General features: G+C 35.6%; 7 protein-coding genes and 1 long non-coding RNA gene across 14 annotated transcripts in view; 5 read left to right on the top strand and 3 right to left on the bottom strand.

The window, feature by feature from the left end:
* Positions 1–228: 228 nt before the first annotated feature.
* Positions 229–4850, top strand: LOC122567156. Its single transcript, XR_006316708.1, has 3 exons — positions 229–370; positions 456–898; positions 1790–4850. It is a non-coding gene; the product is annotated as an uncharacterized LOC122567156 (long non-coding RNA).
* A 147-nt stretch (positions 4851–4997) lies between these two features.
* LOC122567150 (GPI mannosyltransferase 3) lies at positions 4998–7028 on the bottom strand. The gene is made up of 2 exons (XM_043725412.1): positions 6847–7028; positions 4998–6614 (listed from the first exon to the last, which is right to left on the bottom strand). The coding sequence occupies exon 2, from the start codon at positions 6530–6532 to the stop codon at positions 5063–5065; it is 1470 nt and encodes a 489-aa protein (XP_043581347.1). The 5' UTR covers positions 6533–6614; positions 6847–7028; the 3' UTR covers positions 4998–5062.
* A 72-nt stretch (positions 7029–7100) lies between these two features.
* LOC122567146 (E3 SUMO-protein ligase ZBED1-like) lies at positions 7101–10988 on the top strand. The gene is made up of 4 exons (XM_043725409.1): positions 7101–8738; positions 8827–9242; positions 9323–9477; positions 9554–10988. Exons 1-4 carry the CDS (start codon positions 7455–7457, stop codon positions 9874–9876), a joined length of 2178 nt encoding a protein of 725 aa, XP_043581344.1. The 5' UTR covers positions 7101–7454; the 3' UTR covers positions 9877–10988.
* An 84-nt stretch (positions 10989–11072) lies between these two features.
* On the bottom strand, positions 11073–12498 carry LOC122566696 (transmembrane protein 138). 4 transcript variants are annotated; one of them, XM_043724325.1, is made up of 4 exons: positions 12074–12214; positions 11927–11999; positions 11681–11855; positions 11073–11621 (listed from the first exon to the last, which is right to left on the bottom strand). In XM_043724325.1, exons 1-4 carry the CDS (start codon positions 12205–12207, stop codon positions 11515–11517), a joined length of 489 nt encoding a protein of 162 aa, XP_043580260.1. In that variant the 5' UTR covers positions 12208–12214; the 3' UTR covers positions 11073–11514. The 4 variants fall into 4 exon arrangements, with proteins under 4 accessions (XP_043580260.1, XP_043580262.1, XP_043580261.1 ...); XM_043724327.1 differs by having other exon boundaries at positions 11073–11590; XM_043724326.1 differs by lacking the exon at positions 12074–12214 and adding an exon at positions 12361–12498 and having other exon boundaries at positions 11073–11855.
* On the top strand, positions 12320–14715 carry LOC122566692 (XK-related protein 6-like). Of its 2 annotated transcripts, none has more exons than XM_043724319.1 (5): positions 12320–12736; positions 12905–13293; positions 13478–13799; positions 13874–14029; positions 14088–14715. In XM_043724319.1, exons 2-5 carry the CDS (start codon positions 13105–13107, stop codon positions 14564–14566), a joined length of 1146 nt encoding a protein of 381 aa, XP_043580254.1. In that variant the 5' UTR covers positions 12320–12736; positions 12905–13104; the 3' UTR covers positions 14567–14715. The 2 variants fall into 2 exon arrangements, with proteins under 2 accessions (XP_043580254.1, XP_043580253.1); XM_043724318.1 differs by having other exon boundaries at positions 12322–12736; positions 12905–13410.
* Positions 14716–14920: 205 nt separating this feature from the next.
* On the bottom strand, positions 14921–16458 carry LOC122566699 (dynein light chain roadblock-type 2). Of its 2 annotated transcripts, XM_043724332.1 has the most exons (4): positions 15978–16458; positions 15826–15904; positions 15514–15747; positions 14921–15387 (listed from the first exon to the last, which is right to left on the bottom strand). In XM_043724332.1, exons 1-3 carry the CDS (start codon positions 15978–15980, stop codon positions 15536–15538), a joined length of 294 nt encoding a protein of 97 aa, XP_043580267.1. In that variant the 5' UTR covers positions 15981–16458; the 3' UTR covers positions 14921–15387; positions 15514–15535. The 2 variants fall into 2 exon arrangements, with proteins under 2 accessions (XP_043580267.1, XP_043580265.1); XM_043724330.1 differs by having other exon boundaries at positions 14921–15747.
* A 143-nt stretch (positions 16459–16601) lies between these two features.
* LOC122566698 (V-type proton ATPase subunit G) lies at positions 16602–18325 on the top strand. Of its 2 annotated transcripts, XR_006316593.1 has the most exons (5): positions 16602–16817; positions 17169–17269; positions 17383–17481; positions 17572–17698; positions 17796–18325. XR_006316593.1 is itself a non-coding variant. In XM_043724329.1 (4 exons), exons 1-4 carry the CDS (start codon positions 16736–16738, stop codon positions 17644–17646), a joined length of 357 nt encoding a protein of 118 aa, XP_043580264.1. In that variant the 5' UTR covers positions 16603–16735; the 3' UTR covers positions 17647–18325. The 2 variants fall into 2 exon arrangements, 1 of the variants encoding a protein (XP_043580264.1); XM_043724329.1 differs by having other exon boundaries at positions 16603–16817; positions 17572–18325.
* A 1078-nt stretch (positions 18326–19403) lies between these two features.
* LOC122566690 (E3 ubiquitin-protein ligase MYLIP) overlaps positions 19404–20227 on the top strand; it is a 38091-nt gene continuing 37267 nt past the window's right edge. Inside the window, exon 1 of the mRNA XM_043724313.1 lies at positions 19404–19738. Within this exon, the coding sequence (XP_043580248.1) occupies positions 19652–19738 (87 nt within the window). The 5' untranslated portion in view covers positions 19404–19651. The remainder of the gene's footprint in view (positions 19739–20227) is intronic.

The following is a 20227-nucleotide window of genomic DNA, read 5'->3' as shown; positions in this document are numbered from 1 at the left end:
GCCCCGGGAAAGTGGCGGCGCGAGTTAAAAATCCGTGTTTCCGCGGCTCTATCACCGTCGACGAACCGCCGCGCGTCGCGAGTGGCAAGGTTTCGTGCAACACTGGCCAACCCCAACCGTTGCGCGCACACGTCGTCGTTGCCTCACCTGGCGACTGCGCATCGAACCCGTCGTCGCTCGTTGGCTAGCAGGAGAGACCCTCTTGCTCGTTCCCGTGCTTCATTTCCCGCACGGTGAACTCACGCGCACGTACGCGCAACAAGGACGCGCAGCCCGGTGTTCGCCCGGCCGAATGCACGCGACAAGGACCGAACGAGGCACGTTAAAAAAACGCGGAAATTACCAGCTAACGATGATAACAAGACGCACGGTACGTTTCGATTCGAGAAACTTCTCCCATCGATACTCGAAATATATGGATAGCGTTTACGAGGATTCACGTCCTACGGTTTTAGGAATAGACGGACGAGTGTCGTTGCACGTTGCCAGCAGCGAAAACGCAACGTAGCCAGGTTAAAAGAGGCGAAGGGAAAGGCAGGTCAAAGCAGCGACGCACTGGCCAGGTGCGCAGACATTCCACTCGCTTTGCGGTACGCTCGCCCCGCTTCCCCCGAACGCGATTATTTTCCACCTGGAGCGCCACGTTTTACTTTTTCATGGCGGACCGACCGATAGGTAAACGTTCGATACATCGAACCGATCCGAAGCGATAGTATTTGTGCGTATGAATGAATCCTCTCTACTCCGGATCCGTTCGACCAGGAACACATACGGATGCCCGATTGGAGGAGGTGCGACAAGGAGAAGGTGGAAGGTGGTGATCGCGAGGAAACAAAAATGGCGGCTAACTGAAGCGCGCTTCTTCCGAGTTATAAAGAGGCTCTATAACTGATCACAGGTACGTATAGGTAATGTCGACGGTGCCCTCGATTCGAGGTGCTCCCTCCATAACGTGATCACGGCCTTGATAACGTGCGTGTACGCGACAACGCGTCTTAGTCTTACTTCGCTTGTCCATACCTCTCTTTCCATCTTTCGCTCGAGACTTGTTGGATTTTTAAACGCGACCCGCGAATGTGTTACGCTTTGAAAAGTCGTCGAATACTCGATACTCTGTACAATTTTTTTTCTTTCTTTCTTTCTAAAACAATCCCATCGATTTCCTCGCGTCTGTACGTACATCTGTACACGGTTACGTTTACTTATCTACGGAAATAAATATATAGGTAATTATCTACGAGATTACTATCAAACCGTTTCCCTTTCTTACCTTACTTCTACCCACTGCAAGTATCTTTCGTCGAAATCATGTTCATTCGCGCGTGTCGTACGATCCACGAACGGACGAGCGAGAACTACGACTCTGCTTGTAAACAATTCGCATACACCTTGTAGCATAGCGGCTATATTTACAACGGTAAAATTACAAACGATAATCGTATATCGATTATCGATTTTATCTCTTCGGAGATACATCTTCTTATCCGTTGTACGTTCATTTCATCGAAATCATGCCCGTTTATATACCTATGCACACGATCGTATACGAGTACCCACATAGATTTCTATTTAAAAATGATCACAGCTATTTAAGAATCCTTGATCCTTGCTTGCGTCGTTCTAGAAACCAGCCAATCGTCCGCGTCGTATCGGGAACCGACTGGCGAATCTGTGAAAATTAAAATTCCAAACTACGCGTCTGCTCCGTGTGTAAAAAAAAAAAGTCCCATAGTAAAATACGCGTAGTATATTACATACCTGATATATAACAGTATGTATGCATGTATAGGGTTTACGTTAAATCGACTTAGGAAGGAGAACGAAAGAGAGCGGAGGAAAGCTAACGAACAACAGGTTGGCACGTTGAACGTGTGGGGTGGGAAGACGGGAGAATGAGAAGAGCCGTGTAGAGACAGAGAAGCAGAAAACGGGAAAGCAATCATCGTTGGATTTGGTAGGAATATCCGTAGAAGCGAAATGCTTAGCGCTATGTAAGAGCGACGACGTCGTGACAGGGAGACCGGATTGGTCGGTCACCTGTTGCCTGCCTGCTGTGATTGGTCGGGCTCGACAGCGCGTAACGACGGCCAGAGGAGGACAAGTGCACCGTCGGCTGGTCTATGATGGACCAACGTCGAAAATGGACATACTCGTATATGTACAAACCTTTGTCCTTGCTCGCGAACGAATCAACCACGTTGTTATTACGATACCTTTTTGCTATTCACCATTCACGTAAATTCGTTCTTACGTTCGATACGTACGTTCTACATGAGCATATATCGGAGCGGACATTATTGCTTCGACGTTTATTTGCGAGCATAGTCTTTAACCGCATTCAACGATATAAATATTTATCAGCGTTACCTTCGAATTATTTACGTTTCTTAAATAAAGGTAAAGTTTAAGTACCTACGCGGTACGAGAGATAAAGGAAAGATATATGTACATATATATACGTACATATATCTAATGCGACAGCGGGTCTAATATTTGCGATACGACTATCGTGAAATACGAAATTATAAATCGACGTTGTGTATACGACGGCGTGTAAGACGGAATAGCAGGGACGAAATCCTTGTACACGCGGCGCAACAGGTGTACAAAGTTCGCGGGAACAGGCGATGAGAATCGCGCGAGACCAAAGTCTACGCTCGAGGAGCAAAGTCTGCGCAGGAAAGCCGGTTCACGATATCGGACTCTGAACTTTTCGTGTTACATTCGTATTACTTCTATGTTGGCGAATGTTACGCTGTTCGATAATAGACGCGAGTATTAAACGTGCCGTGTATATTCCTAATATGTAGCGTTCTGACGAATCTTTTTTGCCCGAAAGAGGCGAGGATCGAGCGAATAAACGTACGAACACGATCGTAAAGGTCTCTATGAAACTTCTTATCCCCTTAGTCGATAAATTAGACACGATAAAGGCGGTTGATTTATTTATTAAGCGTAGGATGGTCGCTCGTAAACGAAGCAAAGGCGCGAGAGGGCGATACGAAAAGGAGAACTTGCTCGAGTTAGGGACACCTGCCAAACAACACCTGCTGCTTCCTAAAGCGCATTTGAGTTTTCTCCGGACAAAACTACGATTATTTAATCGAGCTAATACGAACGAACGATAACGCTGCGATGGAAAGTTAACTCGAAAGAGAAAACCTGTGTTAAAAGAACAAATTCTGCTTACAAATCAATACAATTATAAATATATTACGACAGGGTCACCGTATAGCTTAACCTAGTGACGTTCGCCAGCGTGAAATTAATCTACCGCTTCGATGCATATCGTATCTCGTTTCAATAATGACTTTGATATTTTGCTATTTCGTCGAATTAACAGGCCAATAAAAGACCAATAACGATCGATGAAATGCAGCGAGGAGCCGCGGAACGTAAAATAAAATCTGACGCGCGATTTCGAAAACACTCGGAAATTTCTTACTGGACCGAAACGACATCGGTCGATCTTCTTTTTTCTTGAATCGTCTCAAGATATTACGTCGCGACAGCTAGGCCGCCTATACCTCACAGGATGAAACAATTCGTTTTGGATGCTCTTTCACGAGAGAGAGAGAGAGAGAGAGAGAGAGAGAGAGAGAGAAAAGGAAGGGGAGCGGATTCACCGTTGCACAGAACTTTCTCCCCGGCAAGGATTATATTCGTGCCTTTCGTAGCCGTACGTAACTTTCAAACCATCGCAAATCACGATGCTTCTTCCGCGATGAATCGCGTTCCTCGTATTATATTTAAATCGTGCAACGTCGTTCGAATCCAACGAAGAATAGACGTCGAAGATGCGTTCCGAACGATAAGTCGTTTAAGATTCTTTCGACCGATCGAACGAAGGATAAAATGAAATTTCTAATACGGAAAGACAGCCATGAAAGAAGAGTAGTATCGCGATAGAGGAAAGGACACGAGAGGAAGGTGAGAGGGAAGAAGACAGAACTGGTCGCTGACCCGCTCGGAACGTTGACTCCATGTAGTCAGTCCCCTCTTTATATTTTCTTCCATCCCACTTGCACCATCTTACCGTACCTTCGATTATAGCCACAAGTTACCTTACTTTACTTTGCGTTACTTTACCATGTCCGCCTTTCTTTATTCGCGGTTACGATCGCTATATTCTCGGACTTAGCGTCTTACTGATAACTCTCTTGCCTACTTCTCTTCGTTTCTCTTCCCGTTTAGCCGATTCTTTTCTATTTGTCTTCCCTCTGTGTACTCTTCTTCCGTCTTCCTTCTTTCAAATATATTCCATCCGATATATATATATATATATATACACATATATATAATATATACGTGTATATATATAATGTAGATCTGATAGAATTAATCTGAAGAAAATTTCCATTCATTTTGCTCTATTTATTGAAAATTAATTGCCAGCTAAAGTAACTGTAAAGCTTTATTCTCTTATTTATCCTATTTTATTCGATCTCTTATTTATATAGACTGCAAGTTATTATATACGTAGATACGCGATAGTTAAGTATTTAGATATCTAATATCGTAAATTAGTATTATATTACGAACGATACATGTCATCAGCATTGAACAAGTGCCGTTAGGATTATCGTCCTTGCGTAAGCTTTCTAAATAAGATCCAAGCCTTTTATGGTAACGGTATATGCTTATCTCCCATTTCCCGGCAATTAGAAAATAAGTCAATTTCTAAATCATCGAAAGTCAAATATAACGGCCGTCTCGTCGTCATTATCCGAGTGTAGCTTTAGTATTGTTAGTGATTTCATAAAAATGTATCCCAACCTAAATTCATATCAATCCTTCGTCCTACAAATTATAAGACGAGACATTACTGCGTAAGTAATTTAATGTTATATCTGTAAGGCCAAGACGTCTTGCGCGCGTAATTGTTTTCGCTTATCGATGATCGCTAACGAGATTCATGAAAATATTTATTTCGGGAAACAAATAAAAATAACCAGTTAATAAATAGTGCGATACAAGTTAAGCAGTATAACCATAAATAACGGTAATAAGGAATAATTTACTGGCGCAACAAAGTAAATACATAATTTCGTTTACCGAGTTCTCATTTACGCTTATACACATAAATGTATTTCCCATAATTCGATTGTGGAAAATGCGTATAAAAAATTTGCGACCACAACCGATAATGTTTCAAAAATCGGCGTATTTTCGGTACAATATGATCAAACGATATTACATAATTAGGAATTGTAGTATTTTTGCTACTGCTGTAATTTTCATCGAGCCACTGCATTGGATTTGCAAAAAACGTGTCGGCTTCGTCCATATAGCTTATATTATTGGTAAAATTAGGTTCGCAAGTTAGTATTTTGGTAGATACGTTCGTATGTAAATGACTATATAATGGAGTAGCGTGACAAGGAGTCAGAAACAATATGTTGCTACTATCGGTGTTAACAACTTCCTTATGAAGCAGGTTCATTAGATCTAACGATCCACGTTGATGTACTAAACTAAAGTAAAGGCCAGGTAACACGTTGGTTAGTATTAATAGCCCCACAAAAATATTTCTTGCTGTTTTTATAAACTTCGCATTCAATGAGAATGTACACGAGGTACATATGTATATACACATTGGTAAAAGAGGTAGTAAAAATCGAAATTCTTTATGGGCCAACAGAGAATAGATACCAAATGTCCAAACTATAACCACTAACATGACTGCTTGACGGTGAAAACTGGATGGATGTTTTGTTATTTGAAAAATACATAATAGAAATAAAACATAATGGCACCCTAAAAGTACTGGTAATCCACACACGATATACCATAATATATGTTGCGTTCCATATAAATCACCAACCTTATAGAGTACATTCACACGAAAGAATTCCCAAGGAGAAATAGTTAACGTACCATAATAGTAACTATCTAATAATATCGAACTGAAACAACAGATAATACATATCACACTGTATCGACTTATTAGCGTCCACTTGTTTTCTAAACTTGTACATAAATGATAAAGGCATAAAGGCAACCATATAATAACAGCGGTAGGTCTAATCATACATAAAAACCCTACGATCCAGAAGTAGTTTATGCCTCTAATATTACTGTCACGCCATGGAAATATCGATAAAGCTATCATAGTAAATGCAGTTTCTAAGGTATTAATCAATGTACGAGTGGCACAGTAATACCAGTACCAGTTTATGCATAAACTATACAGTGCCCATTTGTTCTTAGACCACTCATAGAATTTGTATTCTCCGTAAGCACTGATCGTTGCTTGAAGTACTCGAGGTACCGTTGTTAAAATTATTACATAATCTATTGATATCGACGCCAACGCTTTATATACAATGGATAAGAAAAATGGATATACGTAACTGCGAATTTTCATGTCCCACTCCCACGTAACATATCCATATCCAAATGCTAAACGATGAGCAACTTCTAATGATTGCCAATATTCATCCGGTACATGCGCGGTTTGAACCACGAAGACAGAAATTAACCTCCATATTATCAAATAAGACAATACTTTTGTTTTCTTCGATATATGCATCTCTTATGTTTTGCAATAGCACATTAAATATAAGAATTCCTTTAAATATTGAGCAAAACATATGATATACCTTAAATAACACCTATAAAAGTACAAAAGGTCGATATGTGATAAAAGTAAGATTTTAGGTTAGTTTTTTTAAGGACAATGGATTATTTCATTAGAAGTTGTTACATCATATCCACTTGCGTTTTCACAAAGGTCCATCTGCTCTTATTGATATCGTTAATAACAACGTTATAAAAATTACATTTACAACAGTACAGTGTACAAGTATTTGCTGTACCGTAACAGGAGTAAATTATTGTCGTTACCTTCGTTTGAAAAATGACAAATTTGCTAATGGCAAACGTATTGCATACAATTATCGATGATTAATTTTATATTTAAATAACAAAATTGTTGTTTATTTGCTGTTTCGATGTATGTTTCACGATTAATTCGAAGAACGAAAATATGAAATAGTATCCAGTAATCGATGCAGGTGGCGTCTCGTCGACTCCATGTTGTTTTATGAAATCGATTAGTTGAGAGGTCTACGTAGCGATATTTCTTTGAGCAAATGAACTAAAGTCGATAGCATCGTTACGAGAGGTGGTCGATAACCGATCGTGCATCGTTCTTTTCGAAACGAGAAATTGAAGTTCGATATCTGTAAAATAATTCGTCAAACTGCTGCTTTGAGATATCGGAGTATTCGCGGTAAATTTGTTATTCCTTCATAACCATGTTGAGCGGATGATACGTGAAAAGGATTATGCATCTTTACAAACAGTTGTATTTTAAATTATGCAACGGGGATCTTCCATTTTGACGAGAAGAAACGCTATGAGATATTACTGTTGCGAGAAATATCGTATATGTATATTTTAATAAGTGGAGAATAAAACGTGCCGGTACTTATGTATTTTCGTGTGCAATTATGGAAAGTAAACCGATAACATTGTCTAACAACGGAAAATCAGCGACGACAGATGACTCGAAAAGTGAAATGCAAATGGTACTAGCCAAAATGATGGAAGAAAAGTATACTTACACTTATAAAAAATTAGTAGTACCTATGTCAATGAGAAGTATTTACTGGAAATTTTTCGGATTTCCAGCTACAGACGATGGAGATATTCTCACTAAAGTAAAGATCGTTTGCATATTATGTAAAACTCAAATTGCATATAATCGTAACACCAGTAATTTGCGTATGCATTTACAAAATAAACATGCTCAAGAACTTTTAGAACTAGAAGCTACTAATCCGCCACGCAGACAAGTACTTTCTCAGGAAACAAAAGAGAGAAGAGCACAGAAGAAATTATTAAAAGCAGGTTTAACTTCGGCCCAGCATATTTACACTACCAATGCGGATGGTACTGTCCAAATAGATGGGGATATTCAATTCGTGACTGATCCAAATGTAAGTTTATCCAACATCGAGGACGATATAGCAATTGGTCAACCTTTGCGAGTTATGATTAAAAGTGGTTCTAACATTGGGAACAACAGTCAAAATGTGGCTTTTCTTATGCCGGAAGATAATTCTATTAATCAGTCGAGTATCGATGGGAAGACTGTATCAGACGCTATAGCTGAATTTATTATCATGGACTTACAACTGCCAGAAGTGGTAGAAGGACGTGGTTTTCAAAGACTAGTTGCAACGTTGCGTTCGCCCTGTGAAATCCCTAGTAAAAATAAATTAGAAGAAGAAATAATACCAAAGATTTATGATACCTTCCGTGAATCAGTAGCCACAACTCTATCTTGTATAACAAGTGAAGTAGGTTTGACTATTGAGGAGTGGAGATCTAATTCCGACGAACGATTTGTTACTGTTTCTGTGTATTATCAAAACTCTGGTGAACCAGTGTTAGAATGTAAAGTGTTAAGTACTATTCATGCTCCTTTAGATTGGGAGGAATCTCAGTGGGGTAATGCGATAGATTCTTTATTACTTGATTGGGATCTGAAAATAGAAAGGATAACTGCGGTAGTAGTAGCCACATCCAGGACAGAATTATTGAATGCTTTGACAAATCGAGGATTAACATTAGTTCCTTGTTTACTTTATACCTTACAAGTGTGTGCTCAAGCTTGTTTCGAAAGCCCGGAAGTTGCTACCATACTAGCAAAATGTAGGGCAGCCATTGGAGCTATTATAAGTCATCCAGCTGCATCTGCGGCGTTAACTATGCAGGAACAATTATTGGAAGTAAGTAAAAGGATGTTATCATAAATATGTCATTTATAAAATGTATATAGTAAGTTATCGCTTTATAATGTATTTGATATAATTGTAGTTGGATGAAAATGCTATGTTAATGGATTATCCACCTATATGGACATCAACGTACAACATGCTCGAGCAAATGGTTCTTCGTCGTAATATTGTAACGTCAATTTTAGAAAGCATGGAAGGTATTGATCAAGAGGTAGTTGATTTGACAAATGATCAATGGAAGATCGTAGAGGATCTTGTGAACGTGCTTGAACCATTTAAAGTTACTATTATGACGCTTAGCGAGGAAAAGATACCGTTAATATCCTTATTAAAACCACTACTCTGGCAGCTTGTATCCTCTCATCTCAAAATAAAAGAGAGTGATAGCGAAAAAGCAAAGGCTTTCAAAGAATCTTTATCTGATATGCTTTGTGACAGATATGCAGATTATAACGTTACTCTTTTACTTCAAATTGCGACTACCCTAGATCCAAGGTAATTATACATTATTATTCAGATAATTTTTCTCTATTCTAAATTTCGAAAATCAAAATTAATGTTATATGATATATTAGGTTTAAGCAATTACCATATGCTACTGAAGAAGATAAAAATTCAGTAGCGACTGACATAAAAGAAATGTTGACAAAGCTAATACAAGAGGAATCTGGTGATAATATAAATATGAAAGTAGAAGAGGAGCCTCTGGCTAAGAAAAGTCGTGTATCAGGTAAATGTTTTGAGCTATATAACGATTTTGATCTTTAGAATCATCGGAAAGACAAATACATTTTAATTGCATTTAGGCATGGAATTCTTGCTTGGAGGATTATGTTCGATGAAAAGTGGAATGCCTGCAGAAGAAAAGGCAGATCTTGAACTTGTACAGTATCATTCAGAGTCTACCGCACCACTTGACTACTGCCCTCTTCAATGGTGGGCAAAAATTTCTGCAAAATGCCCAAATTTGGGCAAATTGGCTTGTAAATACAATTGCGTACCTGCATGTTGCGCACCACCCTGTAGAATTCCGGCAGAAGTGCAAGTTTTATACGACGCAAGGCGAACGGCCTTACCTCCTCATTTAATAGATAAGTTACTCTTCCTTCATGGTAATCATACCGTATGAAGAAAATATTAAGTTTCACTGAACTATAATGTTGATAGGTTCTACGTAATTTAAGTTTAAAGTGAGGCTCCTAGGCAAATTTAAATGAAATAATAAGCAGAACTACAAGTCGCTAATTTAAATTAATTTTATTTATATAATATAATACCCTCCTAGGATAGATTAAAGAGTTTTCAGAATCGCAGTAACAATAACAAGCGACAACTTCTACCGGCGATTTCTCAAATTTTTCAATCTCGCCTTGTATTATGATATATATTTTATTTTTACTTTTATTGAACTATTAGAATCCTATAATATTCTAAAAGTCAAATTTAAAATTGATGGATGTATAAACATATTTGTTAAATGTTTTACGAAAAAGAAATACGTTTATGTTCACGAAAATATAACAAACTTCATATTTAGAAATTGCCACGCTTGTATCTCAAGTGTAAAAACAATTTGAATTGAGAACATTAGAGCGTCATTATGATTTAATGAAATCTGTCTTTCTTTTATTACACAAATGAGCCTACCATAATAGGGCATTGTTAATTCCAGAAAAGATTTAACTATCAAAAGAATTTTATACAAGATTGAAAAATTGGGAGATAACAAAAGTTAAGTAAGTCTCATTTATAGAAATTGATAAGAGATAATAGTTTTCCATTTGCAACAGGTACGATGTATTAATCTTTATAAAAATTCTTAAATGTTATAAAACATCGAAAATAAAACTTTGATGCTGTAAATATTTCATAAAGATACGAAATTAAATTTTTTTACATAATTGTATTTTTTACAAGGAAATACTGTTATTACTTAACTTAGAATTGAAAATGCATGCTTGAAGTGATTAATAAATAATTTATAACGAATTTACTTTTGTATATTAAAGATGTTATGCTAAGTTATATTGCAAATTTTCTAAAATTTTATAAAAATTCTCTTCGCAATTTCTTTCTATTAATAATAATAATGATGATGGGAATGATCATCTTAACGAATTAATAAATCATTTGATCATTTTCAACTTCTACCTTTGTCATTAATAGATGAGAATTTCAAAAGATGTATTCTTGTGATATTAATTTATATTTTAGAAATACTAAGGCAGTACAAACTTAACATTTTATATTATGAGTAATATCTATATTATTAGTACATTTTGTATGTTTATTTGTTTAATGATTTATAAATTATAATTTAGCGTTTAAATGTATGTAATATAGTATTGTATAATATGAGTTACATATACGTACGCTTCGTAAAATGTATAAAATTTTACATTTTATTTTTGTAAAATGTCAAAATAATTGTAAAAAGTACTTTATTAATACCTTTTATACTGTATATAAAATGAATTAGTCTTAAAAATACTTTTAAAAATTGATTGCTATTGTATATTACATCTGTAGCAGATTATAATATACCAGACATAAATATTTTTGAAAAACTCAAATTAGGGTAAAGGGAAATTGTAATATTATTCCACTTAAATTTTGTTTTAGCCATAACTATATTTTGTTGTAGATAAAGTAAAAATATTTACGAGAATTGTAGGAGATCTTTTTTCGCTATTTTACATTTCTCCTACTTATTACGCGTGAAAAGCTTTTGTTAATTTCTCTCTTAACATTTAACTAATCATAAATATTACGACAGGCTGAACTGGCTTTGAACCCACGTTGACCTTTCATAGAATCTTGGATCTGCGATTCTAAGAGATGCCCTTTTATAGAAATAATAGTGTAAAACTGCAACTGAACATGAAATAATTGTAATAATACTATGTACATAAATTCGTTTGAAAAGATGTTACCTCCTCTATGTAATGAGTAAAAAACATGAAAATCTTTAGTCCAATAGTATTTGAGAGGTGATGACCAGTGCACTTTAATGTCCCATGTATGTAAGCTAACGCTTAATACCATATATATGATACACAATATTAGTGTTACACGAAATTTTGTATATAATAATTGTATTAATCCTATCTGCATGAAAAACATACATTTTTTACAATATTATTTAAAATATTAGTTTAACTACTTTTAGTGATATTTACCTGAAAAATGTAAGTGGAAAAGAAGTTAACTAGTAAAAGCGTGATAGTCATAATAAGACAAATATCTTGAGCCCTTAAAAACAAAAATTAAATACAATTCAGTTGTGTATACTTATTTATCATTTTAAAGATAAAAGCATCACGTACACGTAGAGAATTAATAAATTAATTGGATTCGCTCGGGAGAAAGTAGCAAACGAATTGACAAAAATATCAAAAAATAGTACTAAATATTGTATGGTTATAGTGACCAGATATCTCTTAGTATTTATTGTACTCATTTATTACAGAAAAATAATTCACTAATGTACAATAATTCATAGAATCACAATTCTGCGTATGACCATATCGTTAGATTCTATAGGTTGCTATGACAACACAAAATAGTGCGTAAACGTAAACAATACTGTCTTGCTAAGTGACCGGAATTGTACCTCACTATTTGGCCGTTGTTATCCCCACTATATTTGAAACTATACAATTCCATGGAGAATACTATCTCTCTGTTTTAACTGATATACATATTACTACTATATTACATTACCGATCTCAGTACCGCGCATGCATTTTGGGTTGATTATGGAACGGAATGGAGTATCACTGTCTTACTATATCTCTTAATTCATTGTACATTCGTTTTATAAAATTCCTGGCACAGATGTTACCTTGTTGGCTGACCAGATTTAATTTGAACCGGCGGTCAATTTACGAGGCAATATTGTATACATCGCACCCAAAAATGATTCATAACGTCTGGCATAAAATAAATTTTTTACATGTTGTTAAATCTCTTATGAATGTTTACTTCAGGTAATGTTATGAAATTTGTATCAATTGGATTTAAATTGCATGAATTAAATGGAAACTCGTGACGTATCAATTGATTTAAAAAAATTACATGTAATTGTGTTCAACAAAATGTATCAAATTGTGTTTACATATTGATCAAAATAGATAAATACGTGTTTCGTATTGCAGGTAATCAGTGAGATAAAAGTAACATTTAATAGAAATTCTGTGAAACAAATAAACGAGTGCTCGAGAACAAAAGTATTTGTATACTAAGGTTATACTTTCAACATAAAAATATGTCACGAATGGCGAACTAATTACAGTCAATAATTCTTAATATTTGAATTTGAATTATGTTACTGGAGATTATTTGACAATTATTAAATATGGATCCTCAGACTAGTGAACATTTGCATACAAGACAAATTATTGGCATTTTTCCTATATTGGAATTAAATGTCGATGATGTAGATGTTCCTTTAGAAAATCCAACTACAACTTACTTAGATATCTTTTTCCTTGCGTCTTCAATCCTTATGCACGTCGTGGATGTGGCAATTGATATCAATCTTGCTGTAAGATATTTAATAGCTAAAAAAATAACATACTTTATATGGACAACTGTTTTTATTCTTTTACCCTCATTTATAAATGTTATAATCAGTAGAAGAATGCAACAACAAGATGACAAGGTGACATGTTATATTAAGTAGTAACATTGACAATTAAATTTCTAATTCAAATCAATCTTCATTTTAGATGAATGAAACATCAAATCCTCCCAAATTTAAATGTATACATGCAATGTTAACAGAAAAATTATGTTGCCTTGTACTTGTAGCATTTCAATTAGCGCCAGTATTACGTTATTACAGAACCTTGAAATATGCTCTTTATGCGTACAAGTTTGAAAAACAAGGCAATCGTAATGCTCAAAGACGATATTATCTAAAAATGCTGAGAGAAGATCAAGATGTTGCATTATTAAGAGTATCTGAATGTTTCCTTGAAGCCGCACCTCAACAAATTTTACAGTTAACAATATTGTTAAAACATTACCACAGTGACATTAACTTTGAATGTAGATATACTTTTATATCGCTAATTTTGTAATTTTAATTAATAAAACAAAATTGATATTCATGTTAATTATAGTTATTCATCAGGTAGCTAGTATTGTTAGCTCCCTTGGAAGTATGGGATGGGCGATGGCTAGTTACCATCGTAGTATTAGATTGGCTCAACAAGATAAACTAAATATCGGTATTACAGGAACAATTCTTCAATTTTTATGGCATTTTTGTACTACAGGTATGTACATTGTCATTATATAAAAAAGTTAATACCTTCATTTGTTAACATTTTTCAGTTTCAAGGATATTGTCACTTAGCATCGTGGCAAGTATGTGGCCATTGTACACGGGCATTGGATGTATTTTTCATTGGTTTTGTATGACTATTTGGATTATCATTGATTCTCGTGGTATGTTGGAATTTTGTAGAAATTCTAATCATGCTCCACATTGTTCTCCCAAAATCAAAGAACGCATTTATTCTGTATTATTTTCTATAGTGATTGGTGTAATACATGTATTCATATATCTGAACACAGTGGATGGTAGTACATTTCTTAAACATGTATTCTTTTATATAATCTGTTTTGTTGAAAATATAACAGCAACTGCATTTTGGATATACGCTTCATCGGATGAAGTTAAAAATTCTTGGTACTTTAATGTACTCTGTGTTCTTTGTATTGTACCGTTCTTATTAGGTATAACAGCTATGACCGTTTATTATGGCGTTTTTCATCCTTCTTTGAAACATCAGAATTGTGCGAATACGTAAGTCTAGATCATTCTTATTCACATTTAATCTATATATTTATTACAAAGGAATTGTACAAATACGTAATTTTTACTAACAATCATTTATTTTTATCAATCATATTTTTTATATTTTTATAAATCTATTTGTACCTGGTATAAATTTCAAAGCTGAAGAAATTATCTGAGCAAATAATTTTGATATTATATCTAGTATATTGTTCATACAATTTTTTATTATATTCTCTACAATTTTGTGTGTGTGTGTGTGTGTGTGCGCGCGCGCGCGCGCGCGTGTGTGTATATATATAATGAAATTTATATATAAGTACTTAAAATTCGCAGATATATAAAAATAAAATGACAAGCTCAAAAATTATAACAATATTAGTTTAAGTATTTAGTTATGTTTTTTGTCATGTGTACACACTATGTATTTTATACACTTTTGTAATAAATGAAATCAACAATTTCTATACCTTAAATATTTGTGTATTATAGATCTTTTTATATCAGATATTAATTAAAATTTTACACGCATGTACACGTACATAGAAAAATGTAAAATATACTTAAAAGCGCTCTTGAATATACAAAACTATTCCTTAAGTAAATATAAAAATTTATCAAATTTTGAAGTAAGCCAAATTTATTTGAAACAACAGTATAAAGTGTTAATCACGTAACACAAATGTTTTTAATCATATTATCTCTTATGTTAATAAATAATAATTTAGTTATAAGATTTTCTGCTTACATGGGTGATTTAATTATGTTTACGTCTAATTGTTCCACAGTGCTTGCAACAACAATACTTGGTAATGGCATTACAAAACACATTTTCTACGATTAATTTATAAATAAAAAATTATCTTGTTCTTGACATTAGTATTATAAAGATGGCATTATATAAAATAAAATGTGCTATATAAAATAATTCATTAACAATTAGCAAAGCATATATCTTACATATTAATATTTCTTCTGGTTATCAATCAACTGGATTCTGTATTACTATAAGTATAAATTCTTTATCCGGAGCCACCATAATTTCATGTTTCTTACTACGAATACGGAGAAAAGTAAGGTCATTGGTTGGATCCAAATCTCTTACTACAGATCGTGCTTTGTCTGACAGTTGGCTTATTAATCCTGCGTATTGAACTGTTGTGGTGTTATCCAACGTAGATTTAATTGGGATACCTAGATAAGTAAGTTTTTGTTAATTTCAGTATAATAATTATATATGGTGTCCGTATTAACACACGGCACACGGTATACCTTCTGCATTAACTACAATAGTTCCAACCACTCCCTTATGCGATTGAATACGTTTCATAGTTTCTTCTACCTCTTGTGCCTTAGGAAAGATGTGTTATTCTAAAGTATGTGAAGTAACATAATTAGGAGGATATAACTTGTCATAAACCTACCATCTCTTAAACGTATCAATTTATACTATGTGTAATATAGTGTTAATTATAAAATTCGTAATAATAAGTTGTAACGAATTTGGTATTGACAAAACGTCACTTGGATCGTACCGCCCACGATCGTGTATACGACCATGGTACGTTTTCAATGAGATTGTGGCTGCGTGATCGCTTTTTGTATTGACCATCAGGGGGTGAATAGATCACCCAATAAGAGTCGCCCACCGAAAGGCATCTCAGCCAATCGTATTATAAATTACTTAAATTTTTGGTTTAACTTCGAAGTTTCTTTTCTTTGTATAAATAATAGTAAACAAATCTATAGGCAGAAGAGCGTGATTCTTTAAACTCGAAAGTACTATTGAATTCGTAATATTTGTAATTTCTCTTGTAATTCTTCTAGTTTATTTGCTTATGAAATAAATTACTTGTTACTTGTTATTATCGAACCGAAAGTTGCCAATAATTATATCTCTCCATTTATTCGAAAAAAAAAAATAGAAAATGAATAGTTAACGTGGATAGAATAGAGCCATGATTTAACAAGTCGATCGCAGCGCTATGGCTAGCGGTTGACTTGCATAGTACAACTTACGGCAATCTCGCTCTCCACCACGGGAGTTGTCAGACCTGTATATACGACCGTGATACAACGCCATGGTTTAAGGCGGGGCAAACAGCGGAAACTCTAAAGTCATATGATCATATGATCGATTTGCGATTCCTTTAGAACACAGACGTCTCTGTTCGTTGGAAAAATGGCCAGTCAGACGCAAGGTATTCAACAGCTTCTGGCAGCCGAGAAAAGAGCAGCAGAGAAAGTGGCAGAAGCTAGAAAACGTGAGTTTCCATTCGAGCATTATAAGCTATGTTTCAACACGGATATATTTAAAATTTAACCCACTGTAATCAATCCTTTTGCGTCCCTGACTTTAAACGGGTATAACTTTTTAAATGCTTAAAATTAATCATTAATTTAATAATTATGAGCAGCTCTGAATGTAAATATAAATTTGACAAATACGTATAGCTATTGCTTGTTTGGTATTCTTTGATAAAAATTATCTAACCTTTGTCGATATAGCAGGTTATTCGTAGAAATACTTTTCAAAGTTCTTCTAGTTTTTAAATAAAGATCCTAATACTAGGATTAACAAAGTACGACGAGTTGTAAAATGACTTTGCTTTTAGGTAAGGCGCGTAGACTGAAGCAAGCGAAGGAAGAGGCTCAAGATGAAATCGAAAAGTATAGACAAGAACGAGAAAAGCAGTTTCGTGAATTTGAGGCAAAGGTGACTAACTTTAGATAGTTCCATTTTGATTAAATATATATATTATACGATACTACGAAGAAGTAAGAACCGTTCGATACGACATATATACGACATATTTTTGTTACATATAGCATATGGGTTCGAAAGAAGATGTGGCAGCACGTATAGAAGCCGATACAAAGATAAAAACAGAAGAAATGAATCAAACTGTATCTATGCATAAAGACAGTGTAAGTTGATATAGAACATATATAGAAGAAGTAACGATATTTTTCATGTTTTACGCAACATTTTTAGTATTTGTACCTTTTATTATACAGGTCGTGCATACAATCTTGGACTTGGTCTACAACATTAAACCAGAATTGCACAAAAATTATCGCTTAGAAATTTAAGTGAGAAAAATCGTATCGATTAAATATAAATATTGCATCTTACGCTATAAATGTACATTAAATATTTCCTTTTATCATAACTTGAAACGTACCTATTGCTGTTACGTTGTACTTCTATCTATCTAAATGTATATATCTTTTAATCGTAGATGGCGATATATATTCAAATTAGTAGAACTCTTTCCGCAGTTGCTATACGACAATAAATGTAATCGTATCTATGCCGAGCTTTTACCGCTGTATTGGAAAGTTTAAGGATTATGATACAGTGGTGTTACAGTAGCGCTATAGACATATTAAACAAGTTATCGTCATTGTGATATATCAAGGCCTAGATATATTAGGATGACGTGTAAATGTTAAAGCTTAGGGTGGTGGAAAAATATTGTACGCTGTTAAGCGTCTATCGTTAGATGTCATTCCATGATTCTGCTACATCGAGGACAAAATGCACGTTAGAATATTCTGTACAACTTCCAAAGAATCACAGATAAGCTCCTAATCCGATGTGGTTCTCACGACGATGTACATATACATACTATTTGTTTTGTTTGAAGAATTTAAGATTTGTTAAGTTATAGGAGAAAAAGAAGTTATATCTCATGTGTAAACCCTGTCTCTGTATGCTGATTCATCTGTACAGTATTAATGTTCGAAAATAAAAGCGATGGAAATATAACTCGTGCTTAAGCTCCTTTAACATCTACCGAATGATAGAGTTTCACGTAGAAACGAAAATTTCGTTATCGCTCAATTTTCTTCGCATAACTATGTAATCTGCATACTCATCGTGTAAAACATGTTTTACATTTATAGTATTTGTAATACTCGATTTTATCGAGTGCAATTATCGAGATTTGTACATGTTTTATATTGTACGATAGATCAGATATAGATATAACTAATTACAACAAGAGAAAGGGTCGAATAAGAAAATACTTGATCGCGAGGCTTGCCTCTTGAAAAAAAGTCGAAGTATATATTCGTACGTACGTCATAAGGCAAGATCGCGAGTTAAAAAATATGCGCGCCGCAAGTTTTCGGGTTTGTCAATATATCGGGCGCAGATTCGGGTCGAATAAAAAACGCAATTGCGACGTAATTGGATATTTGTGTTTACGTTTATCAAAATTGGTTAGATATTTAGGTGAAAAAGAAAATACAGAGTGGGTGGAGAGAGAGGAGAGGAGAGGTGGATGAGTGGGGAATCAGCGTGGAATCAGCTGTATAAACCTAACCTTCCCCTTTCATCGTAGGACGTAGGAGATGGTAGTCTCAGACAGCAGTTGGTTGGGCGCGCGTAGTGCGTATGTGTAGTGTCCGTTGACAACACTAGCGCCAGTCTATAGACATCGAGAGGTGATTCGATTTTGTGAACTAATGCTGGCAACGTGAAGCGGTCAGTACGTGTGCCATTCTGCACCGAGAAATGGAAACCAACGAGACTTGTTCGAGTAATACGAGCGCGAACACGTTGCTGATGTTCGAAGTGTGTAAAGATGCAGTGACAGCTGTGCATGGTTACGCGTTTTAAATCTGTTATGATTAAGAAGATGACGAATAAAGCCGGACGCCGACCAGCTGCGAGTCCGAGGAAGAGATTGTTGTAATCGTCGTCGTCGTCGTCGTCGTCGTCGTCGTCGCCGTCGCCGTCGTCGTCGCCGTCGTCGTCGTCGTCGTCGTCGTCGTCGTCGTCGTCGTCGTCGTCGTCGTCGTCGTCGTCGTCGTCGTCGTCGTCGTCGTCGTCGTCGCCGTCGTCGTCGTCGTCGTCGTCGTCGTCGTCGCCGCCGTCGTCGTCGTCGCCGTCGTCGTCGTCGTCGTCGTCGTCGTCGTCGTCGTCGTCGTCGTCGTCGTCGTCGTCGTCGCCGTCGTCGTCGTCACACGTGCCGAAACTTGTGTGAACGTGCGTTTTGGTTTGTTGGTTTGTTTCATCGAAACCGTGTTACAAGTTTTACCAAGCGAGACGGTGCGGGTGTACGAACCTCTTTGGATACAACTTAACAAGATGTGGTGTCTCGTTAGTCAAGCAAACTCCGTCATCCTCGAAGTGCAAGTCGATCCCAAAGCCATTGGTCAGGAGTGTCTCGAGAAAGTGAGTCATTTTACTACTGTTGCATTTTTTATTCGTTTACCTTATTGCTTTGTTAGCGCATATATTCGTCTGTCCGTTGCATCTTTCGTAACATCGATTTACCGCGTTTTTACGCTTCTCTGAGAAATCGAATGAAACGATTTGAAAGAATTTAGAAAATTTGAAGGAATGAAAGATCGCGAGGCGACGCGAACGATTCGATAAAGACGAATCGCGTACGTTAAATTGTGCTGTAGGTTCTCACATGATTTTTGGTTGCTTCGATCGCTAAAGATCGGATATAAAAACGCGCTTAAACACGGTAGTACGGAACGATTAAGTTAGAATGCAGCTTTGTTGAAACGTCACGCGTAAACGGCGTGTCGTCGTGGTTGTAAACAAAGAGAACGTTCACCGAATATACATGCGTGCACGGTGAATCGATTTCTTAGCAAAAGTACGTTAAACTCGTGTCGGAAATAGAAATTTTAGCGTTTGGTCCGATCGAGC

This window comes from Bombus pyrosoma, linkage group LG4 (genome assembly GCF_014825855.1).
Source record: "Bombus pyrosoma isolate SC7728 linkage group LG4, ASM1482585v1, whole genome shotgun sequence".
NCBI classification, from domain to species: Eukaryota; Metazoa; Arthropoda; class Insecta; order Hymenoptera; family Apidae; genus Bombus; species Bombus pyrosoma.
The sequence above is the reverse complement of the archived record's forward strand: the minus strand, read 5'-3'. Positions and strand labels throughout refer to the sequence as shown.